At 36.9% G+C, this 20,371-nt stretch overlaps 3 protein-coding genes across 10 annotated transcripts in view; 1 reads left to right on the top strand and 2 right to left on the bottom strand.

Annotated features, from left to right (window-relative positions):
* LOC143898905 (phosphatase and actin regulator 2) overlaps positions 1–20,371 on the top strand; it is a 216,109-nt gene that overhangs the window by 1,544 nt on the left and 194,194 nt on the right. Inside the window, exons 1-2 of one of the 7 annotated variants that reach the window (XM_077408804.1) lie at positions 3,764–4,184; positions 6,191–6,825. In XM_077408804.1, coding sequence (XP_077264930.1) covers positions 6,777–6,825 — 49 coding nt within the window. In that variant the 5' untranslated portion in view covers positions 3,764–4,184; positions 6,191–6,776. Of the gene's footprint in view, positions 1–1,395; positions 1,471–3,763; positions 4,189–6,190; positions 6,826–18,622; positions 20,045–20,371 lie in introns of those variants that run through there. The other 6 variants (XM_077408795.1, XM_077408775.1, XM_077408841.1 and 3 more) reach the window with 6 other exon arrangements.
* On the bottom strand, positions 11,883–12,897 carry LOC143900982 (uncharacterized). The gene is made up of 2 exons (XM_077412822.1): positions 12,658–12,897; positions 11,883–12,379 (listed from the first exon to the last, which is right to left on the bottom strand). Exons 1-2 carry the CDS (start codon positions 12,735–12,737, stop codon positions 11,974–11,976), a joined length of 486 nt encoding a protein of 161 aa, XP_077268948.1. The 5' UTR covers positions 12,738–12,897; the 3' UTR covers positions 11,883–11,973.
* Positions 13,029–17,002, bottom strand: LOC143899143 (uncharacterized). Of its 2 annotated transcripts, XM_077409156.1 has the most exons (4): positions 16,788–17,002; positions 14,853–14,973; positions 13,672–13,834; positions 13,029–13,329 (listed from the first exon to the last, which is right to left on the bottom strand). In XM_077409156.1, exons 1-4 carry the CDS (start codon positions 16,809–16,811, stop codon positions 13,311–13,313), a joined length of 327 nt encoding a protein of 108 aa, XP_077265282.1. In that variant the 5' UTR covers positions 16,812–17,002; the 3' UTR covers positions 13,029–13,310. The 2 variants fall into 2 exon arrangements, with proteins under 2 accessions (XP_077265282.1, XP_077265290.1); XM_077409164.1 differs by lacking the exons at positions 14,853–14,973; positions 16,788–17,002 and adding an exon at positions 14,277–14,422.

The raw sequence follows: 20,371 nt of genomic DNA, 5'->3' as shown, positions 1-20,371 counted from the left end.
ATATATAAATCGACTTTTATTTTTATTTTTATTTTTCTCTAATTCTTAATGTTTTATCTTGATCGACGATTAATATTTCTAAAACTGAGATAAATTAGGTTGCACTTTTTCGTGCCTGTTCCATTGATTCGAAATAATTTACGCACTTTTTAAGTATTTTGTATTCTATTCGAGATTATTGAATTCTATTATCTTTCTTTCTTTACTGAGAAAAATATTTCTTACGTAGCTCGCGAAATATTCTAAGCGTTCTGGCCTGTCGCAAGCGAATCAGGTAGCAAAAGGATATATATATATATATATATATATATATATATGTTATAAAAAATAAAATGCAACGAGTTTCTTTCGGCGTTTTATTGCCCTGTTCGTTGCAGTGTCACTTTCCTTTATTTTGGCACTGATATTTTCGCGATTTTTTCATGTGCTGCAAACTATGATTCGTATACGATCCGTACACATATCCTTATTGCAAATTTTGATAATGTTTTATAAATTTTTACTGTTAACATTATTGCAAATCAAATTTTTCATTGGACATTAAAATAAAAATTTGCTCCCATATGTAAATTTCAAGCAATTATTGTCATTAGGTACAATTTAAAAAGACGATTTATTCGGATTGTTTTAACTTGACACACATATGTAAATATACTGTGTATAATAAAATTTTAATTATTGTCGCTCTGTGAAACATATTAAGTTATGCATACGTGGCGGTTGGTATTATCGCGATTGCAGTTGCCTGCTGATATTATGGTAACACGCGTTGCATTAAATATATTTTATGAAGCAATTCTTGTTTGTGAAAAATGTTTTGACTTAAAAAAAAACCGGATAATTGCAGATATAAATAATTAAAAAGTTGTACATCATCGTAGAGTTATTAATAATCTTTTGCTTTTGTGATACATACCACTCTCCATAGAGGACACTATATGAAGTAGAGTGCAGTTTTTCTCTCCAGAGAAACTGCACTGATTAGTATCGGTCTATAAATTTGAATAATAACAAACCTGCATAATTTTTGCATTATATTTGAAATATGTGTTACGTGAGTATTTACGTAATCTTAATTATATTAATGAGAATCACAAGCAAAATTTACATATATAAATTTTTATATCTGATAACTATTTAGGTATATTAATTTAGATATGTTAGCGAAAGTAAAAATGTCAAAAACGACACTTTTAATTATAAAAATATACAATTTTTCCATGCTTATTTTTGATCATTTAATATATATAGTCATTTAATATAATACATAGATTTTTATGTCATTAAATTTGCTCACGAAATGTTAATTTTTATACTTGGCGCATTGCAAGATCTTTTTCTTTAGCTTTAGGTTACACGGTAATTAATGCAGAAATCGTATATGTGTGTTTTTAGTGGAGGAGAATACAAAGACTGTTGTGAGTGAGGCTGCAGACAAGGAGCAAACCAAGCAAATTAACGGCGATATCGGTGAGTGACGATTTTATATTAACATAACATTATCATTTCCTTATTAATAATGAAAATATTTTCTAATATCAACTGGAATTTCGCGTTTTTTTACTGAACCAGACGGTTCGAGATAAAAATATCGGTACAAAAATACAAAAATATCTGTGAAATCACCATCAGAAATATTCCTAATTAAATATTTAATTTCGTGTCTATCATTAACTTATTGAACGAATCAATAAGAAGTATATTTGTAGAACGCTCTTTAAATGTACATTTAAACCAGAGCTGGGATTCAGTTGTGCATTTGGGCCGAATTTGTCGACTTTGTGTGGTTTTTGTTTTTAGAATCGCTTAAAAATTGTACTCGGTTTTAAAGAAAACGCACGTGGTTTAAAAGAGCGGCATGCGTTTTATAAGCGTTTTAAAAAATCACATTTGGTTTAAAGAAAACCGCACGCGTTTTTAAGCGATTCTAAAAAAATAACTACACGAAGTCGATAACAAAATCGGTCAGAAATGCGCAATTAAATTCCGAATCTAATTTTAAAAACCCAGTTTCAATCTTTATTAACAAACTATTCACGAGATTGTGAGATGAATATTTAAAAGTGAGTTATTTCAAACATTTTTAATCTAGATTTTTAACTTTGCGCTCAACGCGTTTTTACATAACGCACCGATGATCGTGAAATGAATATTTGAGATATATACACTCAAATATTATAGTATTTTAACAATTGAATTGTTCAGCAAGGTTCGTGAAATCAAATAAGATTTTATCGAAGATTTCTTCAAATATCCTCGACTTTGTCAGAAAATTCGAAATTCAGAATATATAGAACAGCTTGTTATTAATAACGAAATACCTATTTTGCTGAATTTGACTGCGTTGAAAGGGCGTGAGAATATTCCGAGAATTTAGCTTTCGGCGCAATAACCATGTAGAAAAAATCTATTGAAAAGGTACATCACCAATACGCGCGCGCCGTATTCATCCACGTTCGTCATTATTATTCTGACGAAATCCAGCTGTCGCTGACTTTCTTTTTTGCTCCTCTTCGTATGCGTATAAGATCCCATCATAAATTCAAGATGCTTCCGCGTTTTCCATCTCTCGGGTTTCAAAGTGGGTGGGTGAACGGTACGATTCTGATTTTAGTAACTTCGGGGCTACGGCAGTCGATAAGTAATGTCGAGGGTGAAATGCGGGGGCGTCGAAACGGTCGTAAATTACGTCACCGCCTACCGATTTTACTTCCACCGTTCTGAAAAGACAACCTTGACCCTGATCCGTCTCCTGCGGGCATCCGAAAAGTCCGCGCGCAGCTTAGCGTGTAAAAGACGGCACGTTTCGGCTAAACCGCTAAACCGTAATCGACGCATCGGATTCGCGCTAGAGTAGATTCGCGTGTCGCACGCGATCCTGCACGAGTGAGCAGGAAGTATCGAGCGCGACGCCGATAAGAGGATTGTGCGATATTCCATATATGAGAGGACACTGTCGTGACTGCAGTGAGATGAATCTGCATAGTCGATTGAATCCCCCCGGACACCCCAAGTCTCGCGCTATATGGCCGCGAATGTAATATGAATATGTCTTAATCTTGGAATAATCCGTGTTAGTCTGCTTATATCTATATTGTTTGCGATATCCGCATTATTCAGCTGCAAACTAACGTATTTGAGGCAGAGTTAGAAAACGGTTTATCTGTTTCTTCGATATGTATATATATGGCAGAGGTACCGTTAGAAAAACGTATTGCGATTGATATAAAAAGATCGAAGGCAATTGAAATTGGAGTTACGGTATTATCGAGAATATATCTTTCGGCACACGATTTCTTTTATCGAGAATCCTTATCTTTGTTAGAATTACAAAGTTTGATCGGAATATCAAAGATTTAAGTTTAGCTCGTATCGGAGCGCAAAGTGCGTGAATTCGAAGCACACAATTACACGATAGACCGGATTTTTGTTCTCGATAAAAGCAATTTCAATACTTTTAATACGCTACTTATAGGATATACGCAACGTAGGATATAAACTTAGGATATGAACAGTTAACGATTGCGTACACAGTGTATGTACATGAGCGCGCGGGCGGGCAGGCGATATATATATGCGTATTTCGAAGCCCGGTAGCCGAGCTTAAGCTTGCGCCGTTTGGCCGCCCTCGCTCTCCTTTTCTCCACTTGGTGGGTCGATGCGCTATCTCTCTCCGACTTTCTCTCTCGCTCTCGTCCAACATCGAAGCCTCCCTCTCTCTTCCGCCGGGTTGCTCCCTAGGTTCTCTCTCATCTCCAGTGCGCGCATCGAACCCGTCCTGGACGAAAGTCCTTCCCGCTCCGTCGCACGTAGGACGCACGTTTCCTCATCCCGACGCTCGACGTTCCCGACGTTTGCTTTATTGCGTGGATTCGCGATTGTTCTCGCGATCGGTCGTCGTGTTTCCGGTTCCTGTGAGCGTCGTGCGACGATAGAATACGTCAGTCACGATCATATGCGAGCGATCGCTCGACGTGGGTGGATTTAGGGAGATTAGTTTTTGGTGCATATTTAATAGTGTTTTCGCGAAGGAAGGAAACGTTCGTGACCGATAAGGTCGATTGAAGGAAACGACGCGGAACAGGATTCTCGCGGATGCTGCATGTGACGGAGAGCGCGATGGTAAAGATGATAGATCGAGGACAATCGCGCTCGGCCACCATCTATAAGGATATATGGAAGTGGTTGGTAAATATACGATCGCATCTTACCCAAACCGCCAAGAATCTGTGATCGATGTATAAAATCGCGAATTCCGAAAATCGAAGCGCCGATAATCCGCGAGAAATGACATGAAAATTCTTTTCACTTATGTCGCCGCGCACGGTATATAGGATCGAGCGTTATGAATTTCAATGAACGAAGTATCTGGAGTCTGGAGCAGACTTTACGCGTTCGTACGTTATTTATGAACTTTAGAAAGAATTGATGAAATTATATAATTGTGTTTTGATCCCAGAATTATCGAGGACGTAAAAAGGTTCGTTAAAATTATTGTGAAATCGAGGTTTACGTCGAAAACGATCGCATTGTCGATGTGCGCTTATTAAGATGCCTTTGGACACTTTCTATAAACTATATTTTACGTTTGTAACATATCGCTGTGCCAGATAATGATTTTTTTGATAACTCATCAACATGTGATCCGTGCGTGCTATCCGTCAATTTATCTAATGGTTTTTTTAAAACTTAACAATTAAAAATAACGACTAGTAAACAAAATTTAGTGTACCGTAACTGCGAATTTGGTGCAGACAAGATCGCTGAAAAATAGATAGAAAGCAATTGGTATTGCGGCCGATAAATTGGAATAGTCAATGTTATCGAGAAAGAACAGGACAAAGCCGCGAATTGAAATTAAACGTAGGGAACAATTGGAGATCGCTAATTAACGTCGGATTTTCGATTTGTCTGAAGGAGGTTGGCTTCTCTCCGCCAATAACAAAGGCGCGGTTCAATTTCTCGTTGGACCCTTCCAGTCCGCGAACTATCGATCAACCTGGCGCGCTTTGACGTATAAATAGCGTCGTGTTAATTTTACACATACAGAAACGGTCGACCGTCGACCGCGTTGTGTAGACAGAGTTGGTTTTTATTTAATCAATCAGAATAACGAACGCGATATTTTGACGGCGGCGCATCTTCCCTCTTCAGCCTTCGTCGCGACTTGGAACCATTCGCATCGATTTGTTAAAAGTTTCGTCGCTGTACGAAGGCGAGAAGCAAACATGTTTACGGAAAATTAATAGTTCTTATAGAGATAAAATTTTATATATTGACATATTGACATATTAAACTGTCATATTTAAGACGAAATAATAAAATGTATCTTTCAAAAATATTAAAAAAAGGGTATAAAATTGTTGTTTTTAATAATAACGTGCATAAGAATAATAAATGAGTGATTATTTCGGATTAGATTATTAATAATACTAATTTCACACATTAAATAATGGCAAACGATATAATAAATGTTGCGCAAAGGAGCAAAAAATAATAATTTAGATTATATTTTAATTTGAGCAAAAAAATTGACCATTATCGATGTTTTTTTGTACGGATTTATAAAATAATTTTAATGATGTCATAATGAATAAATCATTAATAATTTTGCCTCGATATTTTCTGTTTCAATGTCATTTGCACGGCCGGATCTAAAGCTACGCTTTATTTGATGAATATTCATTGACGATATATCATTTCAAATAATAATTTGAAATCGAAATTGTGCGCTAATCATATGCATTGGGATTGATTTGCTATCTAGCAATAACACCCAATGACAGCCGTCAAAACCGTCGCGCTTCCAATCGCCGTATAATATGTGCCCGTTCGGTTAGATAATTGTATCGAGGTCAAATGTCGATACAATCGATATATATCGCGAGTACCGCTTGTTATGGGAACCGTATTCGATTCGTATTGCCACATTTTTCAAAGGTAGGATATTTAGCTTGCAATTTTTCAGCTAAGTACCGTACCGTAACGTGTGAAAAGAAAATAAAGGCCGAGAAAAATAGAGAAGGAGATAGATATAGAAGCTCGAAAAATCGAGAAATTGCCGATCTTAATTGTTAAAATAAATTATAGTCTCAATTCTGCGCATAGGAGAGAAATTTATTGACGCTTCGATTTTTTCCGATACGTGAAAATTTCCCGATATATACTTTTTCCTTTCCAATTTTTTAAGATGTTGTCGATCCATCGTCGTGCCGTCGCCATTGTCGGCCGTTTCACAGTGAAACGACGACATTGAAAAGAATGGTACTTACGTCGGAATCCAGTGTCACTGTAACTTGATCAAACGAGACTCGGACAATGAAAGAATCGCATGAGAAATGTACGAACAAACGATTCTGACGGTTGAAAAGATTTGAGGAACGAGAGTGTTAGACTGTGCGTCATTCGTTATACGAATCGGATAAGTTTGTCAGTGTCGTTTAAAGATTCCGCGTGTTTTAGGCTGCGAATTTAAACAAACCGTTATTTCCTTCGCAGTATCGTTTGTGTGTGTACGCACGTGAGTGTCGCGCGCTCCGTCTCAGAACGGTAAGGTGGGGTGGGGGTAAGGGCCGATAAGCGTAGCGCGGCGCGCGGTCGTTTTTTAATTCGTCTTCTGCCCTCGTGTGCGTCTCACCTCGGTGAGCGGTCGCTGCGCCAATCTGTCGCTCTCGGAAGTGGTGAGTTTGTTAGGCCTCGCCGACGACGACGAGGTTCTCGCGGGTACGTCGGAGGAGAGCAGAAAACGCGCCTTGTGGCAGTTTTACTCCACGGGCATGCTTACCCACAGCCACAGTGACGGAGAGTTCCCGATCTATTCGCAAGGTGAGTGCTTAAGATAAGTGAACATAGCGCGCGGGGATATAACAGATGAAATAAGATATACAAATGTATAGTGATAAATGTGTTCGTGCGCGCGCGATGATAGGCGGGAATTGGTCGATAGGTATTTCCTGCGCGTTGAAAGTTAAAGTAAACTTTACTTGATTTAAAAAATGAAACGGTCTTTTTTAATACGAGGTATCGGATGAATACCGGTATAAATAGCAGTGGAATCGATAGTTATAATTGTGCTGCGATCGTTGCGCTTCGTCGACTCGCTGCGTCAACGAAAATCTATATCGTCTAAAAAACTATTCTCTTGCGCAGGTAAATCATACGTACGTCATACCTGCATTTATATAGGTATATATTTTTATACGTAGCGGGTGTATAACAAACGCGCGCGCCATGTGTGTGCTGTGTATTTTGTATTTGTATAGCGATATAATGAGGGGATCGATCCACGTACGGTACACTGTCCACGCTTTTCGTCCGGACGCGAAATTGTCGTCGTCGTTTGTGTTATAATTTTATCGCGAACGATATACTAGCTACGACTATCTGGCGTATAATTGATATTAATATTAAAATTATGAATTAATGAGGCAACAATTTATAATTTAAAATATAACAGTGCTCATGAATAATAATAATTCGGAGATAATTGTGCGCGTAAAATTGTAAATATCCATAATTATTATATGGGAAAAATAACAGATACATCGATCGCGTCATACATAACACTTTACGTTATGAGTGTCGGATAAAAGATTTTAATGAAAAAACGAATTCTGTTATTTTTTATTGAAGAGGGATTAATTAAGTAATACCCGTCACGCATTAATTATACTGAATTACTAGCATATGTCGATTAAGAGCGATAAAGTAATTAGCCAGCACATTGGAAAGTAAAAATTATAAATTTACAATTTATGCGCATTTTAAAATATGTGCATATTTGAAAATATTGATGTGCTTACTCACAATTTCAAAAATAATTTTTTCTCTTGGATCACTATTTTTACGTTGTATGGAAAATTGAACGCCTCGATATTTTTAAATTTTTAGATATTGTTCTCGTAAAAAACACTAGAAAATAATTGAGGATCATGTTCTGTAATCGATAAATGGTATGTTGTATATGCGTATATTTGTGGAAAGTTATTGATACATCCAAATATTTTTAATTTAACGTACGTGTCACAGCAGAATATAATGTTGGCATATAATATAAAACATTAAAAATACAAGTTATTAAAAAATTATGGAAAAGTTGAAAAAAGTTTTCGCGACACAAAATATAAAGTTTTTTAACGACTTTTTCTATTCGCACGATATTCTCCGCGCCATGGCAGTTCCAAATCGTCAGTCAACCGATAGACAGAACAAATTTTTCAGTAGACGATGACGTATCGCCGCGCGCGCCGTATCGTTCGCAATGCGCGAAAAATATGTATGAGAAAAGTTGCAGATGCCATCGTGGAGCGTATAGTTGCATACAGAATCCTCGATAAATCGCGCGCTACACTGCACACTCGGTCAAATCGAAAAGAAAAGCAATTTGCATTTCGTTTCCCATGTCATTTCACCTGCTTCGAGACGCGAGTCTTAATGGCCAGAGCGAATAGGATCGCGTCTCGCTGTTCTCGGTGGAATGTCAATCTCTTTATAAACAAATGCGGCGTGAAAAAGCGGTTGAGAAGTTATGCCCGCAAAATTTTTATGTAAAAGATGAAAACGCGTTTGTTATTAGTTTTTACGTCTTTGTCTCTGTTTGTTTGTTTCGATAATTTTACTATTGAGTAAATTTTAACTAAATTTACAATTACGCATTGCGGAAATGCTATATTAATAAATTCTGCTAAATGTTATTTCAAATATGAAAAGATTTACGCACGTGGAAAGAATATATTACATATCTTAAATGAAATAATTACGTCTGGCAGCAGCCGGGTTATTATACTTTCCGTCTCGCGTTTCTTTTTATCACCGAAATAATCTCGAATTGGGGAGACAGTATTTCTGGAATGTAGAGATATCCATTGCACTTTGCTGTACCTGCTGCTTTTTTCATTATCTTTCCGGTGCAGATTAGTCATTGGTACTTATGTTAGATGCAGGTAGAAGTGAAAGACGGAGTAAGAAATCGCAAACACGTTTAGGGCATCACCGCCGGGAGTCTTTATTGCACTTCACCGTATTCTCACCAACAAAGTTCGGTTGACAAATCACGAGGTTCTGATAAAGAGGCCACTTTGGCCGTCGCTGGCCTCACCGTTCCGATTCGTCGGTAAAAGAACTGCGCGAAGGTTGAGAGATTTACCAGTCATTCATGACGAGCGTATGGGAGAACGTATAGAGATGCAAGAAGCCGTACAAATGGACTGCGGTACTTTCTTTCTTTTTGCCATAAATCTTCCTCTATTCTACTGGCAACCGTACCACGGAACTATCTTTGGCCGTGAGGGATCGAAAGGTGACGTGAGCATGCGTTTATCATGTCCCACGTATTGTAGGTGATTTTTCCTTCGCTTGGCGGAGAAACGAGAGTCATTCCGTTTAAGAACGTGATTACGGAAACAAGCACGCTAATAAAATGATGAGGGTGCGGTGTAATGAGGAATCCCAGCACTAATAAACATCGTGATTCAGTTTACACTGTCTCTGTTTCTATACTTCTCACGCGCGAATTGCTTACATTAACCTTTTCAAGATGATTTTTTTGCTGTTTAAAATTTATATTTCGGGATATCTTTTTTGAAATACAGATATATTGATATTAGGTATATAAGTAAAAATACGTGAAAATAATTTAATATGCGATTTTTTATCTTTAAAAGACATTTTTACTTCATAATTTTAACTTCTAAAACCAATCTATCTTGAATTTACTTGATTTACTTAAATTTTTTGTGCAAAGAGAGGGGCATTTTATTGGACGTCAAAGTTTTAATCGTGGACAGTCAACCTTGACGACGTTTTTGCAATAATAACCAGCGTTTTCGAAGAAACTGAGGAATATAATTCATTGTCTGCGTTGACTTAATTGAAATCCATCTCGTCGCGTTCTCATTCGCGCGGCATAAACGTATCAGCGAGTATTACGGGCTTGCTCGCGCGTCATAGGAACGGCATTAAATCTCACGGTAGGAATTAAATTTTGCGCAGTCTCTTGGTGGACGTTCGTGGAGATGGCGACCAAAATTCGTCTTTGTTATTTCCGTGTCGACGGGAAATTAAGTCAGAACTGTCGGCCTGAGGAATGTGAGATGTCAACATTAATCCAAGTAGAATAAAACGTGTTTGCTGCATGTAGGCACGCGTTAAAGGGACAATTGAGAGTAGCGCTAAATATATTTTGAGTATTTTGATATTCGCGTGGTCATACTCGGTCTAGCGTTTAAATATAAAGGTGTCTTTTGTCAAAATCAATGGTCTATTTAAATTAAACGAATTTTAGGTATTGTAGTACGCAAAACGGAAACTTATTTGTTTCCCTATCTAATTAAAAAAATATAGGCGTAGAAAACCGAACTTAAGTTTTCGCTAATTTTTAACCTGAGATAATCTAGAAATCGCACATATATAAAACATTGGATGATAACATAATTTCCTCGCGCTCTCTCTCTCTCTTTCGGTAATTAATGGTGAATAAATAAAACGGGAACGATGGAGATGTTACTTTACATGCAGTGAGGTAAATGGTGGTAATCTCATGAATCTCGGGAGGAGGAGCGTGCTTAAACGTACGGAGGCATTTGAGCCGCGTCCAAATTAACGAATACTTCGCGAACCACTTGGTCAGCTGGAAAAGAGATTAATTTAATTTGCATTTAATCAGTGTGCAATCTTCTATATGAATATTCATTCACTCCCTCCGCAATGTTTCGCACATTCTTTCCAGAACAAAACATATATAGGATTTGTCGGATTTGTGCTAGTATTCATCGACGTGTATTTTGCTGTATTGTCACGTTCCTTGTCGTTCATTTACCTTACCCTTCGCTCCTGATTTTTTATTTGTGTGATTGTAGCCGTGGGGCGCACTATTTTGTATCGCATGATGAGAAAGTGCAATTTGGAACTAGTCAAAGCTGTGCGACTGCGGGTTATTTTGCATGGAATTCCTCTTTTATCGCTGATGCAGTACAGTTTTATGCAGCTTTATGCAGTTTTTGTGCGAGCAGATAAAATTATTGTTGTTGCTTGGAACGTTACAATGGTACAAACGATAATGTAATAAAGTGTGAAAGATAGATGCTTTAATATAATTTTTACTAAAATTAATTATCAATTATCGAAATTTTGTACAATGCAAAAAAGATATTTGTTAATCTCCGCGCGAGCGTAATAAGCTATATAATGATAAAAATCGCGTGACGGTACCCGAACCGCAAGTGTTCGCACTTGTTCGCACTTGATATGAAAGAAAAAAAGCGGAACCGCGCCCACTTTGTAGTTGATTACAACTTGTTTTGCGGAACGAGTACTGGGGATAAAAGAAGGCGAGCAACTTCGTCGTTGGCTTCTGTACCGGCCGACTGAGCCTTCGGAAAAGCTCATCCTCTTAGTAAGAGTACTACGTTAAATATTCACGAGAATCTCCATTTAAGCGTTGCGTTACTGAGAGTCGCGAGGTTTTCCGGCGAGTTGGTACCCTCTCCGACTTCGTCTGGCAACGTCGTCGTCTCTGGAGAAACGTGCCGCCACCGTTGCCTACACAGCGACTTTAAAGACAAAGGGCTCGTTAAGATTGTCGCGTTCAAAATCAGTACGCTTACGGTTAAAGATGACCCACGGTTTCATTAATCTACCGTCATTAATTGTCGGATTTATGATTAAGTCTTAAGAAAGATAGTGTTTATCTCTTCGGCATTGTTTTCTTGAAATATGAAAGCGCAACTCTCAGAGAGCGTTTTTGTAGTGTATAATCTCAGGTTTCTTAAATTTTCAGATAAAATTATATATTTTAAATTGTGCTGATAGGATTAGTTATAAAATAAATTAACACTGAAAAAAATTATATTAATATTGAAACGATATTTATTTTAACTCTCCAGCATGAATTTAATGTCACAAACTTGGATAACATCGCATATGCAAAGTTTATTATGTTTATTTTGTTTTTTTAATTAACTTTACAAAATTTTGTTATCTCGCTGCAATTGGAGTTACAAAATCGTCCAAGTCTTCCGTATCTTCATCGATTTTGTGAAAAGCAATATCCTCCCAATGCTGTTCTTTCAAGCTATCGGTACTTCGGTCGATCCAATCAGCAGGGCGAACTCCTGTGCGGAAATCAGCAAGGCCCACAGAGCTGAGTAGCGTGTTCAGTTGCGACAGATCGCTATAAGCCGAGGGCAACGCGTCAATATATCCGTTAGCTATCGACACGTCGTCGTATGGCAGCTCCGGTGAATTAGGCCGGAACTGTTCGAGGTGAACACCATAATCGTTGTAATCGATATATTCCCCGTTTCGTTTTACCGAGATATCCCACGGTCCGTAGAAACTATGTCTTCCGACGTTTTGCCAGACAGTTCTGCGCCCTACATTGCCATTGCAAACGTTCTTGTTAGTTGAGAGATGTAATAATTATTTTTCTCCGCGATAATTTACAAATAGTTCCAAATATTTGAAAATATCTTCGTTCTTGGCACTGTGGACAAGTATCCGTCGAATATTACGATTTTTGGAAGTCTATAACGTTAGCGTTCCACTTTTATAATTTTGGATAGTAATTGGATAGAATTCTGGCTCTTCTCCAAAGAGTTGTAGAACTCTTGATTTTTTAAGATATCGTTTCAGATATCTAACTCAAAAGTTTACTTATCAAAATTGCTTATAGGTGTTGACGTGACTGCGATCGTCCCTATTAGAGCGAGAACAAAATGAAAACGACTGTCGTGTTCCATTGATAATTGACGCTCTGTTACTTCTCAGTTTACAGAGCTGACACTGGCCTTTAGTATTTCGCACAATCGCTTATATATACTGCTGCAATGTAGGCAAATGTTTGACCATGTGTTTAGCAGGTGATGGAGTCCTTGCAGCAGTTGTAGCCTTCCGCGGGAACTAATTATTGTTTATCCACTCATTGAGATAATCTTAAAGAAATTCGGGGGGGGGGGGATGACGGAGATCTTCAAGATCATTGTAGTTTTAGATATTCGTGAAATGTATCGCCATAAGTATCAAATAATATTATTACTATATTTTATCGTATTTATTTAATAAGGAAATTTGCTTATACAATACCCCAAGGGATATAAAGGAGCCACTTGTATTTTTTGTGACTTGTATTAGGCAAAAAAGGAATTTCTTACATGTTTAAAATAATAAGAAAAAATAGTAGAAAATAGTACATTATATAAACTTTTGAATAATAGATACTATATAAAAGTTATATAAAAGTTAAATACAGCTTGTTAGCTCGAGTTAGTGAAGTTCCTTGGACATTTACGCTTGGGTGTTCTAACTGCTTCTTCTTAACGACCCCAGCCGGCACTATTAAAAGAAATAATTTTTCTTCATGTTAATCGCTTCATAATAGTTGTGTTTAACTTAAATGCTCACTTTTTTGTTACTTAAATATATTATCTCTGACATCTTTTTAATTAAACAGCTTGTTTTGCATGTGATGCTCATTATGAGTTCTATAAAAATAAAAATTTTTCACTTGGTGTTTAATATGTTTCTTTACAAACATACGTATAGAATGCTCAACAGAGTATATTTTCCTCTTTAAATAGTAAATTTTGCGGTCACAATGAGTGTTTTTAAGCAACGAGATTGAATGGAGGATACGTAATCAAAATCTACAAAATTAATTTCAATTATGTTTCTTACCCGACATGAGTATAAGACACAGTAGATGATCTTCGCTTTCCCTCTAAAATTTGACCTCCGTTAACAATGTCATCGTCATTGTCGTCATAGATAGGTCTCCTGTACCAGAAGAATGGAAATCCATAGTATGCCGTGTCTCTGGCAGCTAATTCTTCTCGACCGCCTGTAAGATGAAGATTACAACATTAACCATGCAGTATCTTTAGTCACATTATTCAGGATGCATTAACACTGAAACAAATTTCTTTACTTAATTTTTTTATACGCTGAGAGATATTACACCAATATATTTATATTACTATTGTATCTAAATTTTCATTTAGCAAAAAAATTTCTTTAGAGAAAGGGAATTAAGTTTTTTAATATATATCATAGTCCTTTCTTTTTATTATATAGGATTAAAATGTGTGAAAATATAAATTTTCCTATATATAAAATTATATTAATTTTTATAGTCACAAGATTTCTCTTCGGAAAATGTTCTCAGGAGTATTAGTATGTCATAATCTTCAAACTACAAATTTTGCAAATTTTATTTAAAAATTGTGACTATGATTAGAGTTTGTAATGTAATTGGTAATCGGATAAAGTTGAAGCTAACTTACCATCGTCAAATTGCGGAAGTGGCAGGGCGTTAACGAAGTTAAGCACCGCGAAAACAATTGCGAGGTACGTCGCGAATCTCATTGCGTTGCGCCGGACATAAATCGTACTTTAAGCACTGAAGTTCGGTCTGAATTACTGTGCGACATTTTACGTTCTTATATATATACTCATCTTACGACTTATTTTGAGCTTTTTATTAAATAATGAGTGACACGTTAATTCGGAGACGTGACTCGAATGACTAATCTCGCTAATAAAGTCAGCAAACGGTAGCGTTCTGGTTGGCGAATTGTTTGTTACGCATAGCCTGAACACTTCGAAAAGAATTTCGCACATCTTTGTTTTCAAACGAACTGCCAACTATGACTTCACTCTTATTCAGATGTTTTTCTACGTTTAAATAAATCACAATCGCGATAGGGATCCAAAGCGTAATTTTCCATCGTGCTTTTTTATTTATTCGCGATGTGGGATATACACGATGTTTGAAAGTGATACTCTTTCAATGGGTTGGTAGCTGAAATGCGCAATTGGGACCTATGTAAATTATGAATGCTTTTTTTATCGACGCTTACATAATTTCCCAGGAGAGTCGAGGCCGCGCGGGTCGCGCGGTATAGAACGCCTGCCTGTGTCGACGTTCCTCGTGTATTTGCGCGATCGGATGCGAAATCCTTTATCGATCGTCTCGTTCTTCTGAAACAACATCGCTGTCGTTTAAAGTACTCCGCTGAATGCGAGAACCCTAGGACTCTCGAATAACCAGTCGTTCGATCGGATTTACCAGACTTAACAAGAGACTTGTCCGCGGCAAAATAAGCGTCTTGTCAAGTTCTGTCCATAAGCGCGTGTCGCTCTTTGTATGTTTAATTGACACGGTACTAGCTGTGTACACGTTATTACGTTCGCAGACGAATCATTACGAGGTTGTCTAATTTATGTTCGTTATACCAAGCCGTAAAGCGACTTTAGTCCCGTTCGCTTTTAAAGCCTGACGTTTATTTCTCACGGACTCGAAAACGTATATAGGATTAATGTCTGATCTCAGCGGTTCGATGAAAGTCTCGAGGGAAGCGATCAAAGATGATCTATCACTCTGTTGAAAAGTGAGACGTATCATTAGGAGTTTTTCTTCGATTTAGTTCTGTTATAGATACGAACAATTCTATTGACGATTACCATTAAGCGATTACGGTTTTTGCACTAACGATAAGTTGAAAAAGCAGAATGTTATCGATACGATTGGTATCGTTTATGTCATTTATTAAAAATGGATGGATTATTTTTCAAATAAAAAGTTATATTTTTTGTTTGCTCTAAAGATTTAAAATATTATATTAATATTAAAAAAGAAATTGAATATTTTGTTTTGTGAACTTAAACAATAATTCGTGAAAGTGTATGTACGCGGATTAAAAGTCTGTGTAATTTAATTATTATTAACTCAATATGAATAAAAGAATAATTATTCTAATGCAGCATTTTATATCACTGTCTAGATAGAAGTCTTGTTTTCAGTAACTTTTTTGATATAAAATTGTAAATTTTTTTTAAGCCACTACACGTAGCTTTTTTATTTATGCTAGAAAAGATTATTGTGCGTTGCGACGACAGAGACGTCCTGTTACCACAAATTTGCCTTTATCTTCGCGATTTTATACCACTCATATATTACATATGAATATTATATGTCAATATTTTTTCCAAAAATTACAGTCTATATTAACATTGCATAATTTATATATATAAAATAATAAAAATAGTAGATATATAATATTTTCTTATGTATCTCTCTCGACAACGATATTATAACTATAACATAATCTGTAATTTTTTAATAAATTTAATTGCTGCATCGAAACATCGATAATCTCGAGGATTATCGAATTAAGGATAAACTTTTCGATAAAAGTAATTTTATCAAAATTAGAAGCAATAATTCATACTAATGACATATCGTTAGTGAAGTTTATTTTATTATATATAATAATATAATTCTAAATTTAAAATGTTTATAATTGGAGGAATAATGATTTCCTATTTTTTCTCACTGTGTCTTTAAGAAGAAAGTTGCTTTAAACATAGATTAAATTAGTTGTTGCATTTGCTGAAATTTGATAAAATAACTTAATTTACTTTCTGCCTTTGAATGACATGTTTTAATATATTTCCTCCTACACTATCTACATATCTTCTAAAATCGCCGATCTATTTAAGCGACGGATTGAAAATTCTTTCAAGGCCATTTTCTTCGCCACTGAACTTGGAGAATGACGCTTGGCATGTCGATATTTCGAAAATTTTTTCCAGCTCGTGGATACAAAAAGAGGGATCCTTTTCCTCAGTGTCCGTAAAAAAATACTCACGTCATGAGATTCTCGATGGCGACCAAGGCGCTTGACGCTTCGTCGATCGATTATCGTTATTAGGTTACCGCTAACTAACGCTTTGAAGTAAACTGTGCGGCCGTGCGTCTTTACTTCTCACAAAGAATGTCAAGAAATACTTACTCCTATGAGATTTTTTCCAATCATCACGTCGCAAACAGTATACGATGCGAAACGACGCGATATCGAGAGCTCCGTTGCATTGATAAATGTTTGTCGAAGTACGTGGAGACGGATAATGCACCGTCACGTACCGTGAATGAACAAACGTTCATTGAATAGTTAAGATCTCGTGACGCGTTTCCGGTTGCAGAATACACTGCGTTTCGCTTGTTTTCGCTTGCTTTTGTTTTATCGAGCTACAGTGGTTACTCATTCCTTTTTCGTCTCGAACGTTGCCAACGTTTAACGGTATTTTTGCTATATATTTAATATTAAAGCCGGAATGTGTGTGTGTGTGTGTGTGTGTGTGTGTGTGTGTGTGTGTGTGTGTGCGCGCTTTGACAGCATTTGTTACTTAATTTTAAATTTACATCTAACTTTTCGCATAGTTTTGCACAAATAGAAAATTGTTACCTATAGAGAAAATGTTTATTTTTAACGTATTTATTATTTAAAAGTAAGTTTTAAGTTTCCATCGTTGACGTGTGGACAAGATTACACATATATTTTGTAAATATAAGTAGTATATGTTATATCTTTTACTTATATAAGCAATATTTTTACATGTCTTTTCCTAAATATATCACAATATAAGCTTCTTTAATTTTATAAATATTTAAGATAATTTTATGGATTGCTTAAAAAAGGAAGAGACGAATGATAGAGAGTCCAGCGATAAGCTTTACTGCAGAAAGTCACGGATCATTGATCCCATAGAGAGGTGATCCTTTATACCTTGCGAGTGCTCGACAAGATATATCACTGTTATCCAATAATTCCTTTGTCGACGAGCAGGAATCACACTTCCTCTCTCAATCTTTCGTTTCTCACAGGTTCCAAGATTTTCTTCCGTTTTTGAGTTTTAGCGTAGTCCGATCACGTAGCGCGTTTCCCGGGTTCTCTTCTGTCGGTGAAGCACTTCGAAGATTCGCTCGAGGTCTTGGGTGGTTCAACCAATAATACTCTACCGTGACGTCCTGATGAAGGTGATTTGCTAACGAGGTGAATCACTTGGTTGACGATGGTCATAATGAAGAATAATGAGTCGTTAAAAGAATCAGCGTGTGCTTTGACAATGAAGACATCGATTTCAATCGACAGTTTTACTGCGGAAGAATGTAGTAGCCGAAAGGATTAAATATAGCGTTAACAATCGATATTGAACGAACCATTATAAATAATTAATGTCTCTTTTGACTTTACTGATGCGATTAGATTTAATCAGTTAATCGAAAGACTATACTCCAGTAAGTGTCCCTTTGGCATCGATCTTGGCGATAAATATATTCATCCCCATCCAAGGATGACCATCGATCAGATATCCCATGACCTTCTTCCTTGGCTCTGCTCTGATGGCGGATGCCACCACGCGGACTACGCTATTTGCGTCATGTAATGCGGCTGTAGACGATCGCGAACTATTCTTAGGGTCGATCGCGATGATTGGACGACATTCGTTCGGAGAGCGTCGAGGCACGACACCGCCGTTGGCCGTTGGCGCACAATCCGATCATTCGCCGGTCGGCTGATCACAGAAAGAGAGAGAGAGAGAGAGAGAGAGAGAGAGAGAGAGAGAGAGAGAGAGAGAGAGAGAGAGAGCGAGAGAGAGAGAGAGAGAGAGAGAGAGAGAGAGAGCGAGAGATCAGTTTTCCCTCTCTCGTGAAGGGAATAGTTCACCGCGTTTTATCGTCGATAAGCGAGTGTTGCACGTTGCGCGTTGGTATTGGTGTGCTACCTGAAACGACGGAAGCCTAGCAAGGTGTGGTGGCCGTCAGCACGTTTCAGTCCGATGTAAACACGAAGCCCAGGCCGGGCTCCAGTGCACCTAACACCGTCGACGAGAACAGCCACGCGCGATTTTCAGAGTGACCCTTTCGTCACGCGATACGGCTCGCCGAGTTCGCCGTGCGTTAACGATCGCGCGAAAGGATTCGCGGTTTCGAATTTTTAATCCGATAAATTGTGTTTCGAACTGACGACTATCGTGCGAATTTTGGACGATTGGAAGCCGGACGAGTTGAGATTCTTGTCGTCGTTTGCATATCAGTGCTACAGTGTAGTGATATTTAGGATCTCGGAATTTCGCGAGTTAATATGCTCTTGTAGTTAACAAACTTTAGTAGTTAGCTGACGGATATGGGCACATGAAACTCGCGAGATTTAACATCGACTTTGTAAATATCGCCACGCGGACACTTGAAAATATTCTTAATAATGAATTTCTGACCATTTACAAGTTACAAGTGAGGCGAATTGTGCAAACAAATAAACTTTTAAAATTTTACGAGAGGGACTTTTTAAATAGACTTTTACATAATTGATAATATATAATTATTTTTTTCATTTAATCGCCCTAATACAATATTATTTTTATATAATCGACGCTTATTACGAATCTGATGTATAATAAGTGAAACTTCGTGTTAAGTGCACATTGAACCTATTCAAGCGAATCGTTTGTCAACGTGAGTGTGACACACAAACTGATTAGATAAGATTATCATTCCGGTCGAGAACGATCTTGCGCGATATATACAAGTTGTCGAAATGGCAAATATTAGCGCTGAGAAAACGCCCAATGGATCGTCAATACGTTAGCTATTTGCCACAAACTGTTCTGTACCATTAAAGTATTTGTAACTATATTAAAATATTCGATCGTGATAAAATAGGTATTATATTTTTCCATGGCATGTGTCGATATTCAACAGACGATATAATGGTATAGTGAAAATAACTTGAATAATCGAAATTATTGAGCTAGTGACTTTGGTTTTTATAAATTTTTTTTATGTCCACGATACGAACTTTATAACAGCTACTCAGTCTGTTGGACGAGCCTGTGTCAATAGATTGCTTAATAGGAAATGTAATTTATCTTGAAGGAGAGTTGTTGCGTATTTGTTCGTCTGATTTAATCTGCACACAACGTTGTTGAAGATACTGCAATTTTATAAATTCGCATAATTTTATTAAATCCATTAAAACTTAAAATGTTATTACTTCGATACGTATTTTCGAAGCGAACGAACTTACAAATTGATAAAACGCGGCCGCAACCGTTTGTAATTAAAGAAACATTCTACTGACGAGTTGCTCGTGTAAATACCCCTGCGGTCGCGCCCAGTGTCCGTCCGGTCTACAGAGGGTGTGTCTTTCATGTGCAGGCTAGTCATTAACCACGACTGAGGGGACACATTTCGCGCTGTCCGAGAGGGGTAAAGTTAACTTCACATTTTGCTAGCAAAGTAATGGCAGCCGTGCACGATACATATGAACGTGCTTGTCTTGTCTTCGGATGATAAAACCGCTTAAAAGTTTTTCTCTGTTCCTGAAAAACTATTTACGTAAATACGAGAAATAAAATATAAATGTAACTGGATATAATATTAATTTAAATAATAAATTTAACCAATACAATATTAATAAATTGAGAAAATTTTTCAAATTACTTCACAGAATTGGGGAGATTTATTTTGTACAAAATGTATTTTGCATATTATTGATATCGTAGTAATAATGTATAAGATTTGTCGGGAATATTT

This window comes from Temnothorax americanus, unplaced genomic scaffold (genome assembly GCF_048541705.1).
Source record: "Temnothorax americanus isolate GAGA-0224 unplaced genomic scaffold, ASM4854170v1 Scaffold10, whole genome shotgun sequence".
In the NCBI taxonomy this organism is placed as follows: Eukaryota; Metazoa; Arthropoda; class Insecta; order Hymenoptera; family Formicidae; genus Temnothorax; species Temnothorax americanus.
This window is presented reverse-complemented; position numbering and strand designations above follow the sequence as displayed.